At 37.6% G+C, this 14,213-nt stretch overlaps 1 protein-coding gene across 2 annotated transcripts; it reads left to right on the forward strand.

Moving 5' to 3' along the window:
• Positions 1–211: 211 nt before the first annotated feature.
• LOC121872011 (NK-tumor recognition protein-like) lies at positions 212–9,926 on the forward strand. 2 transcript variants are annotated; one of them, XM_042374639.1, is made up of 6 exons: positions 212–309; positions 1,854–1,883; positions 4,807–6,528; positions 7,203–7,308; positions 7,869–8,026; positions 9,546–9,926. In XM_042374639.1, exons 2-6 carry the CDS (start codon positions 1,860–1,862, stop codon positions 9,624–9,626), a joined length of 2,091 nt encoding a protein of 696 aa, XP_042230573.1. In that variant the 5' UTR covers positions 212–309; positions 1,854–1,859; the 3' UTR covers positions 9,627–9,926. The 2 variants fall into 2 exon arrangements, with proteins under 2 accessions (XP_042230573.1, XP_042230574.1); XM_042374640.1 differs by having other exon boundaries at positions 212–234.
• Positions 9,927–14,213: the final 4,287 nt, after the last annotated feature.

Below are 14,213 nucleotides of genomic sequence, written 5' to 3' on the forward strand. Positions count from 1 at the left end.
CATTTAATATTTTTTAGACGTGCGGAACTTGATGTTATTTTCCGAATCCTTTATATAATGGGACTACAGAGTCTAACATCTATAGCGTAAACACACCAGTGTTGTTTCTAACTTGGAGGAACGTCATTGGTTGTTAAGCTTCACTTGGACGTCGCTGATTGGTTGTGCTTATGTCATGGAATGTGTTCATTGGTTGAAGGATTTGTTTTGGTCTGACGTCACAGCTAGGAGGGGGTACGAGAAAATGTGAAGTCGTATAAAATATTTATTTTTGCCACCCTATTAAACACAGTAACTCCTCTATACACGGTAAATTATACTGATTCATTATTTAAAACTACCAATCAAAATTACCATGCAACCAATTCCCCCCAGCCATACCAGGTGGACCCCAGTAGAATCTCTTGCAATGCTTTTACCGTATATATAAGGAAACAATAGTAATATTCAAATGCTGGGAAATTAGTTGAATTTGTAGCTTGGAAGTAGTAAATGGAAATAAACAAAATATTTAAAAAGTTTTGGTGGTATAATGTTTCGGTTATTATTTGTTTAATACCTATGTGTATGGTGAAAATAATCATTGTAAAGGTTAGGAAGAGACTCGTCTTTTTTAATTCAAGTAGATTTTGGGGTAAAACGGAACTAGAGTATCTCACATTAACCAGTATGAATTTTTTTCTATATTACATAAATGTTTATTTACTTAAAGAAAAACCCCAAAAGTTTGGAGGAGAAATTAAAAAAAAAAAAAAAATACTAGTCAATACTAACCTACAGTCACACAGTGTAATGCCATATCTTCACATTTTACATCAGGGACACTTCATTTAATCCCCAAGAATGATTTTAAAAACTTATAAATTACATCACTGTACTGCTAGATGAATAATCAGAGAGGAAATCAATCTACCTAACTATCCTTGGTTAGGTTAGTAAATTAGGAAATACTGGTTCATTTTATCTGATAAATCATATATTCAGCACTGTATATAATGTTGCAGTAGCTGGTAATTCATTCCTCTGTTCAAGAGTTTGTATCAATGAAATGTAATGGAAAAATTTTTCCTTGTATTTTCTAGACAAATTTTATGATAATCTTGGAGTAGATGAGTAACACTAGAATGCATTGTTCGACTTCATTAATTTTTTACACATGTTCTTTGGATGCTAGCAAGTAAAAAAAGAAAACACAACAATGCACAGAACATAATAGAACCTGACCTAATGTAACCTGACCATAGGAGACTGTTAGCACCAGAATCCGTTGCTAGATTTCATTCATTCTTTCCACTAATGTTCTGTAGATAATAATAAATAATAAAAACGGTATGACAATGCAAAGAACGCGAAGAAATTAAATATTTGCCATAAATATTCCTCCCAAAAATCTGGGGTGTCAGTGCATGTTGTTGTCCGCTCTTTGTTTGTTTCCGCCGTGCAACAACTGACCCACTCGGTGGGTGCATCTCAAATGGGAATAGTCTTTAAGCTGGTCCGAGTTAAACCAGTAAAGATCAGTGAAATTGTATGATGGGTTGTACCGAACATGATGGGCAAAATTATCACAGGAAAATGCTGTTTTAGTATCAGAGGAAACCAGAGCACTGTACCCAAAAGAAACCTGTGGTGTTTGGTGGGGTCACACTGGATAACATGCTTCCTACTTGTGTCCAGGCTAAGCAGGACTATAACCATACTTACACCATATTTTTAGGGTGTCATATTTATTGAAGTATTTAAAGTGTTTAAGGTAATTTATTATCACATTCCTTTTGTGAGGTACAGTACAGGGTATAACTGTTAATACATGCAACGGAGAATCCATACTAATGTTTTTTCTCCAATTTCAGGCAAACATGGCATTTGACAGTGATGTAGAGGTAAGAATTAATTACTCTACAGTATCAGAATAATGTACATCTAAATCTTAGATAAATGCACTTGAATAATTTAAGATATGTCACTAGGTTCCAGAATGATTTCACTTTGATATCCTTTTGATGCTTTGTGAATAACATGTTGCATAAGCATGTACAGTAACTCAAAAGTCAGAAAGGGAATGTTTTATGTCTAGGCGGGTAAATTAAATGATTCCTGATATAAGGTTCAAAATGACTACTACACATTAGGTGAGATAGTGTTTGAAAAAGGGCCTATAGTAGTCACTTTGATTGACCTGAAGAATGCCTATTAGCATGTAACTATTCATGAATACTTTAGGCAACTCACTAGGATTTGAAGATAGATTTTACATCCAATATAAAGTCTTCCCTTTGGCTAGCTTTGGTATCCACAAGTCATTTTAGACAGACTTTGGTTAGAATGTGGGATTGATCCTGAAAATCTTAGTTTGAAATGAACCCTTGTTAGAATTATTGTACTTGTACTCGGTTCCAAGATTCCTCCCTCAGGTAATACTGTACATTAGGGTTGGTTAGTAGTGTGAGCCATCCACGCCACCTACTAAGTGTTTACCATCTGTCATTTGATTGTTCGCTTCCCGTGCTTCGCTGATATACCTGCGTACAGCATTGCGGTGATCACTGTTATCGATATGACTTTTATGTGTTATTCAGTTCTGTATGAATTTTTTTTATATTGTGATATGGTGTAAAGTGAGTGAATTTTAAATAATGTCAGGCAAGCGTGCTGCTGTTTCACCTCCCTCATCAGGCAAGGCCAAGCTTCCATGCTAAGTCCTTGAGCTTTGAGACGAAGCTTGACATTATGCTGTACTGCGTCACAAGAGTGGTGAAGGGGCTAGCTCCATTGTGAGAGTATTTGGCCTAGTGCATTCAGCAGTGTTGACTATAATTAAAGAGGCACCTTTACTGAAATTTGCTGCTAAGCACGTGGGCATGGCCAGTGCTGCTAGGATCACTAGAGTATGTGATTCAGTAATGGAAAACATGGAGCAACTTCTACAACTGTGGATTGAGGAATGCCAAATGTCTCTCTTAAACATCACCATCATGGCTCCAGCATTGAAGTTGTGGAAGGTTTTGAAGAAAATCGCAACCCCGGGGAGTACTACTGTCCAGACATTCAAGACCAGTGTAGAATGGTTTGAGCAGTTCAAGGTGAGAGCTTATCTCCATAATATACGCCTGATAGGTAAGGCAACAAGAACTGACGAGGTGAGTGCTCGGGCCTTTGTAGAACTCCTTAAGACAAAGATTGAGGAGAATGGGGCTGTTCTGGAAAAAAAATGCCCTCCAGGGTTAAAGGCATCCAAGGACTGTCTCATTTTGTTGCCAGGAGCTAACGCTGAGGGCGACTTGAAGCTCAAGCCAATGCTCATCTACTATGCCAAGAACCCCAGAGCACTGGAGGGTTACATTAATTAGCATCTAACTCTAAGGCACAGGTGACCATTGTGCTGTGCCAAATCTATGTGGTTGGGTACCTCTCCGAGCGGCTCAAGGAGTATGCCAACAAGAAAAACATTGCGAACAAATTTCTCCTGATCCTGAATAATGCATACCTTGCCAGCAAGGAAGATTGAGCTGACAACATTGAGGTGATGTTTCTCCTGCCCAACACCACCTCAGTCCTCCAACCCATGGATCAGGGTGCCATCACCACTTTATCTGCGATGTGTGATCCAATAATTAATCACAGAAACAGTCAGAGGAGACAAGCAAATCATCAAGAAGTTTTGGCACAATTATAACATTAAGAAGGCAATCAACAACATTGGTGCATTGTGGGATGAGGTGAAAGCATCAACACTGAATGGTGTGTGGCCTGAATGTTTACCGGGTTCGAGAAGGTGGAGGAGATTCAGCGCAACATTGTGACCCTGTCGCACCGGGCTGGGTTCGATTAGGTCGACCAGGAAAACGTGACTGAACTTCTTAACAGCCACACTGAGGAGATAAGGGACGAGGACCTCATCAACCTGGAACAGCAGCGAATAGTGAAAGAGGAGGAAGCTGAGTCAGAGGAACCTGTCAAGTTCCTCAGTACAGTATTGACCTATTGCATCAAAACCTCTCCATAAATGATGACATCCTTGCTAGATTTGCCGAAAATGACCCAAACCCGAACCAGAGTGCTGAGGTGAAACATTTGGTGGGGAAAGACATTCAGTACTTCCAAGACCTCTACACTGAAAAGCAGCAGAAGGCAAGTCAGTTATCCATCATCAGCTTCTTGAAGCTGAAACAAGAGCCAATGGCATCACTGTCATCACTCTTGGACCCAACACCTTCCACCTAGGCATCACCTGTTTCAGTCTAAAAGCTCTCACCCTGCCAACTACCCAAGACAGTGAAGACTCTTCAACTTTATTTTCTGACACAGAGAGCGAGTGACATGCTTGCCCAGGCAACAGTAGTCCTCCAGCCTCAGAGAACATGCACCTTGCTTCTGACATGGACTTAGGTGAGTGTTATTTTAGTGTAGTTAACTGTAGTGTATTATTATGGCAAATTATCGTTAAATACAGTGTATGTATTTAGGTGAAAAAATTCCCCGTCAACCAATTTTCCATGTTATCCCTCGTTTAGTGATAATTCAACTTAATTATGAATTTTCGGGAACACAATCCCATCATTAAATGAGGGATAATTATACTTTACAGGGTACAGGATTTTGCATATTTTCTTAGTACAGGTACTGTATATTTTATAATTTTGTACAGGTATTGAAGAAGGCTTAGGTTGTCATAATAAAGCACATTTTGTACTACAGTATATTTCAGTCATTACAGATTAGGTTGGGGATTTTTATTTGTTATTTATTTATTAATTTTTTTTATTGCACGAGTATTAACATACTTTCTATTTGTTTCTTAAATAGGCCTACTTGAACCAACTGAGTAAAAAGACTTACAGCTTGAAACAGGATGCTCAGACTTCGGGACACTCCTTTTCTCGTCGAACAAGTACAGCAGACAAGTGCTCTGATAGTGAATTGAATTTATCTGATGAAAATGGTTCTCCCATCAGAACAGATAAATTATCAAGTCTTACACAGAGAAAGGAAGTGGGTTCTGTCTCGGATATAACAGCACTTAGTGAAAAATACAGGGAAAGTAGGCACAAGAAACCACATTCACATGATAAATTAAGTTCTTTAGAGCAAAAATACTTGAAAAAGCATAAGTCCATTAAAGATATTATAGTGTCAGAGAGTTCAGATGACCCTGATTACAATAAAGCATCTCTCCAAAAGAGTGCTGATCTTAAACTGAAGAATAAGAGTAATTCTATTAAAAAAACACCAAATTCTACCATGCAACAAAAAAGTATTGATTTCAGACATGATAATGTTAGTAGGACTCATCTAATGAGTCCGGATTCTTCAGTTGACGAGGAGTTGGCTCAGTATTTGAAGGAAACATCTTTAACTGATAACCAAAATGATGGATTTCTTAAAGGTTCTGCAGTTACTAGAAGCTACTCAGTTACTGAAGACAGTGATGGAAGCATGGACGAAGTAATTAAACTTGATAATATTTTGACTGTTGATGATATTCTGGGTCAAATGACAGATGATGAAAGTAAAGCTGCTCCCAAACATGCAATTAATAAATGTGAAAGTGACCATTCTAGTGAGTCCCAAATATCCACACTGACTGACAATTTGAAAACAGTTCACGACAATGTTTACCCTACACACAAAGGTAACAACAACATGAAAAATAAAAGTGCAGTCTCAGGTTCAACTGCTATAAAGGATAAATCATCATTAAACACTCTTAACAATGACAAGGAGGGAAGCTTGTTGGTAAAGTCTACGGAAGGTTGTTTTTACTCAAAGTCTCATCACGTTGATAAAGACTTTAGTAAACCTGTGGGAATGCTTTTAGCACAAACTTCAAACGATGTCTTTCACTCAACTCGGAGAAAATCTTTGATTGAATTTAATACAGAGGGTATAGTAAAACCCATACTATCAAAATCCAGTATCAAAAATACAAATAAGAAGGTGAAGCCAAAGTTGTATTCAGAGGATAGTGTTGTAGAGAGTATTGCTTCTTCCATTGAGAGCAGTTTAGCAACATCTGTAGTGGAAGAAAATAGTAGTGTCTGTGCTAGTGTGGGTCAATCTGTAGAAGAAAATTTGGTTAAGGAAGCATTTGATAGTCCGGTAGAAAGACCACCAACTGATGCATCAGAAAATAGTTCAGAAACTGATGAAAGTATTTCTTTAAAAATGGCTTCCCAAAATACCAGTACAAGAAAAAATTCACAAGATAAGATTTTGGAAGTAAAAAATCCCACAAAACATTCTACAAGAAAACATAAAGAATTAGATTTATCCTGTAAAAGCAACAGTCAGAAACAGACCATTATTTCAGATCAAGAAGAAAGTATGGGAAATAGAAAATTAAGTAGAAAGTCAAAAAAGACCAAGAAGTATTCTCAAAAACAATCTAAAAGTAAAAAGAAGCACAGATCGTCCTCTTCTGAGTCACCAAGCAGCAGTGAGACAGTTTCTGACTCACAAGTTGAGCGACATCACAGACATTATTCACGCAGTCATAGACATAAATGGAACTCCGATTTTAATCCGTGGGTATGTATTTTAATATTTTTTATTTCTTGTCTTTGTACTGTACCTAAGATTTTAATTGTGATACATGGTGAGTTGCCTCTAATTAATTGAAATGTTGAAACTATATTATTTTCACACAATATACTTTTCATGAACCCTTGTATGTATATTTGAAATACTGTACAGACATACTGCACAGTTCTGTATACTGTATACTTTATATTATACAGTACAGTACAGTATAGTACCTGAGTCATCATTTGTTACATCTTCAGGGACTACTGCACTCCCTCCTTATAATCTACCTGCCCCTGTCTGTCTCTCAAACACACCACCTATTTTCTGTATCATAATGTCATTCCTCACCCATGGTTCCTTAGTGTTCCTCTCCCCCCCCAACACCCATTATTCCCCTCACCTCATCATTCTCTTTTTTAATTTTTCACTTCAATTCATTTCTTACCAGATAGTGAAGAGGCATTGTGTTAATTTATCAACAGATTAGTTGAAAAAGGTAAAAAATATGAACTAAGACTTTAATAATGAATTGGATGAGATATTCCAAACAGTTCTATAGCATTTAATGATAACCATATACAGAGTATAAGACATTATAGAATTCAGAACTATTGTGTGTGTATGAATAATTATCACACTGAGAAGCTATAATTAATCATGTAATTTTTCTTCTTCAGTTTGGACCACCTTACATACAACCATGGCCTCCCCACTACCACCAACATACATACCCAACACCAGCAGGGATTTACAATCATTATCCCAGCCCTACTCTAGTTGAAGGTTAGTGAAATACATTAGATTCCTACTTGGCATTTGTGTTTGCATTCATCAGTAAAAATTGCAAAAAATATTATGTGCTTGCTTCAAAAATGCATTTATTTTATGACCATAATATTGAAAATATAGACCCTTTTATATCATGTGGGCCTTTGTTCAGACCCACAAGAGACTTAATTCTCTCTTTTGGTTAAAACTACATCGGAGTACTGTACTGTATAATATTAAGAGTTGTCAACAAACCAAACTCTTATGTCATAGTTCATGGCCTTATTAAAGGGATTGTCAGATGATTGACTGGGAGAATAAATAAACCCTGGCCTGTAAAGTACACTTCAAGTATTTTATTGCATTCAGAAACTTTAGATTTGAGAACCAGTTTCTCATCCTTGTACCTTGCAGGTGTATAATATTGCTCTATGATTTTGTGAGGTACTGCAGTATTAGTTGATAAAAGTAAATATTTAAATACAATTTTGTAAGATTTTTCATGTCTTCTATATATGGTATATATTTTTAAAACTAAATTATAATTTAATTTAAAATTTTAAATGATGTTTCAGGGTTATTGGGACAAGGTGGTGTAGGAGTAAAAGAACTGATGCATCAGCAGGTAGCCTTAACAAGACAGTTCCTGGACAGTCAACGGGCACTGTATCATGCCTACACTGCCACTCTCACTTCCTCCCATCACTACACATCTCTCAACAACACAGAAAAGGTATAACTAAATGTATCCTATACTGATAAAGTGTATACTGTACAGTTTTGTGAAATTTTTGTACAGTATAGCTCATGTAGCCTAACCTATGTAGCTGATTCAACTTTATGCAAGTGATTTAATGCTAATTGAATATGGAAGCATTTATAATTTTATATACAATACTGTACATACAGTACAGTATATGCTTTAACTGTACAATGAGAAATAAAATTAAATCAAACATTGATTATGCAGTCACTTGCAGTGACTATCTTCTTGGTGCCATGTAGTCTGGAAATCCTGGAAGTTAGATTAACCTGTAATATGATGTAACAGTAATGAACCAAAATGAAGGATTGATGCTGAAATCCAATTTTGTGGTTGATCTCAAAACTACCAGGTCGATGGTTCGTATAATATGCTCATGATGCTGTTGTTGTAGGCCGGGACTAATCTTATGATAAATAACTCCTTTTCTACTTCAATTGTCGCCCAGAAAGGGAAGCTAGACTCAAAGGTTTTCCTTATAGTTAACCAGAGGGAAAAGACCTGATGGGTTTGTGACAGATCAGCCAGTACAGTACGAGGGACAGACTATGCTCTTCTTCTCAGGTTTGCCACAAATGGTTTCCATGTGTCAACCAATTTATTCCTGACCATATCCACACACTTAGCAAGTGGTTCCTTTACTTGCTTTCAAGTTATGCTGATAAAGTATTCTGTCTATCATTATTCATACACATATTAGGATGTTTAACTAACACAAACAGTCCTGTACTGTACTACAGTATATATAGAGGATATATATTTACTGTGCAGTACTTTCATGCTACAAGCATTAATTTAGGTATGTTTTAGTCCAGTTTGGATTAAACATCTCACACTGTATCAAGGTGTCATTCAATTTCCCACAGTAAATGACCAGGGGTTAGGAGGAAAATCTCTGTTGTGAACTGAAATAGAGTTTTTATAGTTTCTGTATTAGTGACCCTATGAGGTTTATGGAATTTAACATTTTGGAGTCATCAAATTTGTACATAATTCAGGGTAATTTATTGGAAAGGATGTTCAGTGCTCTTCTTTGTTTTACTTAAAAACTTATATTAACCACTCAAGGGATCTGAAAGCTGGTTACTGTCAGTGGATTATTCAATAGGAGAAATTAAGTAATTTAACCTATTTCCTGGGTCAGGGATTATGACTGTAGATATGCCTCAATAAAATGGAACTCCCATACAACCTAGGTCCTAGACCTTGATTCCAGGTCTTGCACACACATAGGGAAACTCTTAGGTAGCAATTATACCGAGCAAAATAAATACTGTATATGCAGTTAAATTCTATAAACTATAATTGAAGCTCTAAAAGAGGAATGTTTTTGAAGATGATAGAACTGTGAACTTGCTTTTGAATAATAAGTGTAAGCCTGCCATAGTATTCATTATTCAAGCTAATTTAAGGAGACGTTTATTGAGACAAATTGTATTGCCTTGTTATTAGTTTTAGTCTTGCTACATTGGAGTTTTTCTTCCTACAGTATATAAAGAAGAGGAAACCTCCTCTAACATTCAGTGAAGCTTACAAGATTGTCCAAGAAGAAATGAAGGCATCAGAATAATGGTTCTTTTCAATACTGCACTGTACATAAATTAATGTTCAGTCAATCGAAGTACTGTACCGTCCACATATCTGAGGGTTGGTGACCACAGTCCTCCACTCAAAACGTTCTCAGGCTGTTTTTACCAATCTTCTAAGGTTTTGTATCTCTCTAGGGAACCAGTTTTTCATTTCATTCATCATACACTCCTGCCTCATCCCTAATTATATGACCAAAGTATCTCACTTTTCTCTTTCTCTACATTTCAACACGAAAATTAATGTTACTGTATATTGAAAAGTTATTAAATATACTATTTTCCACAGTCTTTTACTCTTCACTTAGGTGCCAATAATATTTTACAATGTTTCTATAGTGTATTTCTTTCCTTACCATAAAATACTGTAAAGGTTAAAACATAATTCTTTGATTCTGAAATTTGATAAACACTTAAATTGTTTTTAGTAGATAAAAGGTTACCGGTATTGGGTCCAAAGGCTTCTTGGTGTTTGTGGACTTTGCTTTTAACTTGCTGCACTTTGTAGATGAAGGGAATACAAATTTGGGAAGTGAATTACATTTAAGAACTTTAAATGGAAAGGAATGACGTATGTTTGTATATTAAAAATTTTTGAGACAATGTAAGTATGTACAGTACAGTAAAAGAAACCCCTTCTTAATAAAAGTTCATTCTGTACAATTCTAAGGTACTGTATGTAATGCAAAAATGAAGATACAGTCTGGTATAAATTTCACTCATGGCACCACACATACAACTTGGAGTTCTGAAATTTTTAATACAGTATAAATATTTTTACTTAGATATAATTTATTTGTCATTTTGTTTCATAGGGGGAAGGAGGAGATAGAGATGATTGGGGCTCCAGAAAATATTACATGTAGCTTACAGAGTTCCTTGGTCAAAGGTTAGGAACCACTATTATAAGGTGATGTGAATAGATTCCAAGCTCTTTAAGTCCTTCTATTCATTCATTGGTGAATAACAGAGGCACTCATGAAGTTGGATTACCCCAAAGGTATAATAATAAAACTCAAGAACAAGGCAAAGCAATCATTAACAGAAGTATTTTAACAGCATCAAAAACATCAATGGAAGAAGGTATGTGGTTGTCTCCCAACTCCAGGCAAAATGCCAATAATTGACATTTTTTTCATATTTTTGGTAATATCACACGGCACTTACACGCAATATTGATATGACACGAGGACACAACTTCAAGCTGACAAAGGTGTCTTACAGGATGAATACAGGGTAGTACACCTATGGAACAACCTACCATCTCAAGCTAAGGAAGTGAGAATTAGTAATGGGGTTGGCTTCAAAAGAGCCCTTGACAAGTCTATGAAGAACAATGGAAGGATTCTACACAGGCCACTGGCCTTCTTCAGTTACTTTTTACTTTTACTTTTATCCTCTTCACCACTGATCAGCTCGTTAGCTGCTTGGGCGATCAGTCACATCTATGTCACTCACTGTTGGCAAGTACTGGGCATGCACCGGCTCCTGAATGTACCTGAACCTGCTCCAGTGTTGGTCAAGTCTGGTCTTGAAAGAGCTCACACTCAGTGCCATCACAACACTTTCTGGCAGATTGTTTCAAGAGTTCACAACTCTCACTCCGAAAAAGTTTGCCCTCAAATTTTTTTGGACCTGCGGTTTCTTCAATCTTGAGCTGTGACCCCTTGTGGGGCGAGCGTCCGCCAGCTCCAGGTAAGGACACTCAACTGAGTAGTGCCCCTTGAGATGCTTATACAGGTACACCTCAATTAGGTCGCCTCTTGCCTGTCTGTAGTATAAGCTAGGCAAGTTCAGGCGCTCCAATCTCTCAGGGTAGTTGAGGTGCCGAAGTGCAGGCACCAGTCTGGTTGCCTTCCTTTGAACATTTTCAACCAACTGACAGTCCCTAGCATATCTCGGGGACCAGACGGGGTGACAGTACTACAGATGGGGAAGCACTTCACTCTTGAAGATCGTTACGAAGGACGGACCGTCTAGATATCTGAACGACCTTCTTATAAGACCTAATAATTTATTTGCCTGATTTACCCTCTTCTCGCAATGGCCCGAGAACTTCAGCTCATTGTCAACATACAAACCTAGGTTCTTCTCACATTGTCTCAAATAGTGTAGTTTCTTCATCCCGTTGAGACATATGATACGCCTCCTTACCGTTGGTGGGGTGCATCCTCTTACACTTTGTGACATTGAATCTCAGCAGTCATTTCTTTGACCATTCTTGGAGCTCACAGAAATCCTTCTGCAGCTCTTCACAATCGCAATGTCATTTATGAAAGAAACAAACAACAGCGGCTCCAATACACTGCCCCGTGGTACCCCGCTTGTGACAGGTACAGATGATGATTTCGTGCCATTAATTACCACACACTGCTTGTGGTCATGTAGAAAGTCTTCTATCCATGCTAGGACATATCCCCGTATTCCATACCCGTCCAGTTTGATTTTCAGCCTTTCATGGGGTACACTGTCGAAAGCCTTGGCAAAATCCAGGTTTTATATTGTCGATATTACCACCCCGTTCCAGAATATGGGTCCAAATATCCAATACCTTGAGCAATTGTGTTAAGCAGGAGTGCCCCGGCATAAAACCGTGTTGACTATCCTTTACAAGGTTGTTTCGTAGTAGATGTTCCATCACGGCATCTCTGATAATACTCTCAAGTACTTTACATACTATGCTGGTCAGGCTCACTGGTCTATAGTTGTTCGTGGAATGACAATCGCCCTTCTTGAAGATAGGACTCACATAAGCCATTTTCCAATCACTGGGGACCTTTTGCTCACCCAGGCATTTACAGAACAGGATCTTCAGGGGCTCGGCAAGCTCGTTGCACAACTCTCTTAGCACTCTGGGATGCACCATGTCAGGGCCGGGACTCTTATGGACCTTTAGCTTTGACAGTTTATTTCTTATACCCTCTCCTGTGAACACAATGTGGGTCAGTGCTGTGTCGAACCGTCTGTCCTTAAACGCAGGAAGGTTAATCGCATCCTGTCTTGTGAACACCGAGGAAAAGAAGCTGTTCAATTCCTCAGCTTTATCCTGGTCAGAATCTGCGTAACTACCATCTTCAAGCCTTAGGTCTGATATTCCTACTCGCGTTTTTAATTTTGACTTTGTATAGCGGTAAAATGCCTTTAGGTTTGACTTGACCTCACTTGCAACCAGCCACTGGAACTTCTTGTCAGCCCTTCTACACTCTGCATTTACTTGGTTTCTGGCTTCCTCCTGTCCTGCTCATCGTTTCATCTAATCAAATGGGTCACTTTACTAGTTATGATATTCAGCAGTGTCTGCATTCTTGTGCCTCAGTGAGTCAGGCCAGTGGATACCCCTCATTTCTTCTCTCATCCTGTCATAATTTCCCTTGTAATATTTGCACCTTGGCCTGGCTTTATCATGAACTAGGTAACAATTAAATCTGAATGACAACATTACATGATGACTGGTGCCAACTGGGGCTAGATGTTCCAGTTTAGCCACCATAACCCTCCTGTTTGTTATGATGAGGTCTAGTGGCTTAGGTGTTTGCTCCCCTCTGTAATGTGTCAGGTCTTTTAACATGTTGGAACAGAAAATTATATCTCGGAGTTTCGACAAAAAGAGTAACAGAGTTGTTCAAGTCATTTGGGGTGAACTCGTTTCTCCAGTCGATGTCGCCATAGTTGAAGTCCCCCCATGATAAAGAGGTGGCTAGGGTTGAGCATCGCTGTATTGTCTATTTAGGCTCTTAAGTTCCTTTGATTTGGTGGGCTACAGTTTTGGAATCTGTAGATACACCCGACAATAAGTAATTCCCCTTCCTTTAATTTAATTTTACACCACCTGGACTCTTCAAAAACATCCTCTCCCTGTACCCTCGCCTGGCTGGCTCTAAGGTCTTGCCTAGCATAGATAACCACACCACCTCTAGTTTAGGCAGCCATTAGGTAAATGAGAAGAATGGGATCTTAAATATATTGTATTGTGCAGCTCACTAGCCTTTTGCCCCTATAACTATATAGGTTAAGTTAGGTATCTAGGTAGATGTTTCTCCTGGCTAAATTATGACGATTCAACCATGGCAAATAATTTTTATCACGTATGCAGTGATAAAAAAAAGAAGTTAGATATAAATAATAAAAAGTTGATTAAAATATCACAGTACTAAAATTTTTCCAGTGGCAGAATTTTATAATTGGTGAATTACGCAGAGAGAAGGTTGTGAGGTGAGGGAGGTTTGGTAACAGTTGACTCACTACTGAACCCTAACACCCCGAACTCTGAACCTTTTACCTAAGAAATAACTAAGTCATATCTTAAAGTATTGAAATACAATAATTCTATTGTTTCTAGTTTATATTCTTTAAAAATTTATTACCCATATATAAACGACTGGAAAAAACGTAGATTGAGGTTTCTCGACTCCAATTTGTTTTGTTTTCTGTGTGTAAATCTTTTTATTCTAATAAAGTATAATTATTATAAGTTAACAGAAAAATCAGGTTGCCACACCTTTATAAATTATTTATTAGTTTCTTGGTAAAAGATTCTGGGTACGAGAGTTCATCTGAGGTGTCGAAACTGT

This window comes from Homarus americanus, unplaced genomic scaffold (genome assembly GCF_018991925.1).
Source record: "Homarus americanus isolate GMGI-L3 unplaced genomic scaffold, GMGI_Hamer_2.0 scaffold51476, whole genome shotgun sequence".
NCBI classification, from domain to species: Eukaryota; Metazoa; Arthropoda; class Malacostraca; order Decapoda; family Nephropidae; genus Homarus; species Homarus americanus.

What these genes read in the sequence shown, in the direction of transcription:
- LOC121872011 (XM_042374639.1), top strand. Translation starts at nt 1,860, where the DNA reads ATGGCATTTGACAGTGATGTAGAG. An exon ending in ACTCCGATTTTAATCCGTGG is followed by an intron (nt 6,529 to 7,202) that starts GTATGTATTTTA and finishes TTTCTTCTTCAG; the next exon opens with TTTGGACCACCTTACATACA. An exon ending in CAGCCCTACTCTAGTTGAAG is followed by an intron (nt 7,309 to 7,868) that starts GTTAGTGAAATA and finishes ATGATGTTTCAG; the next exon opens with GGTTATTGGGACAAGGTGGT.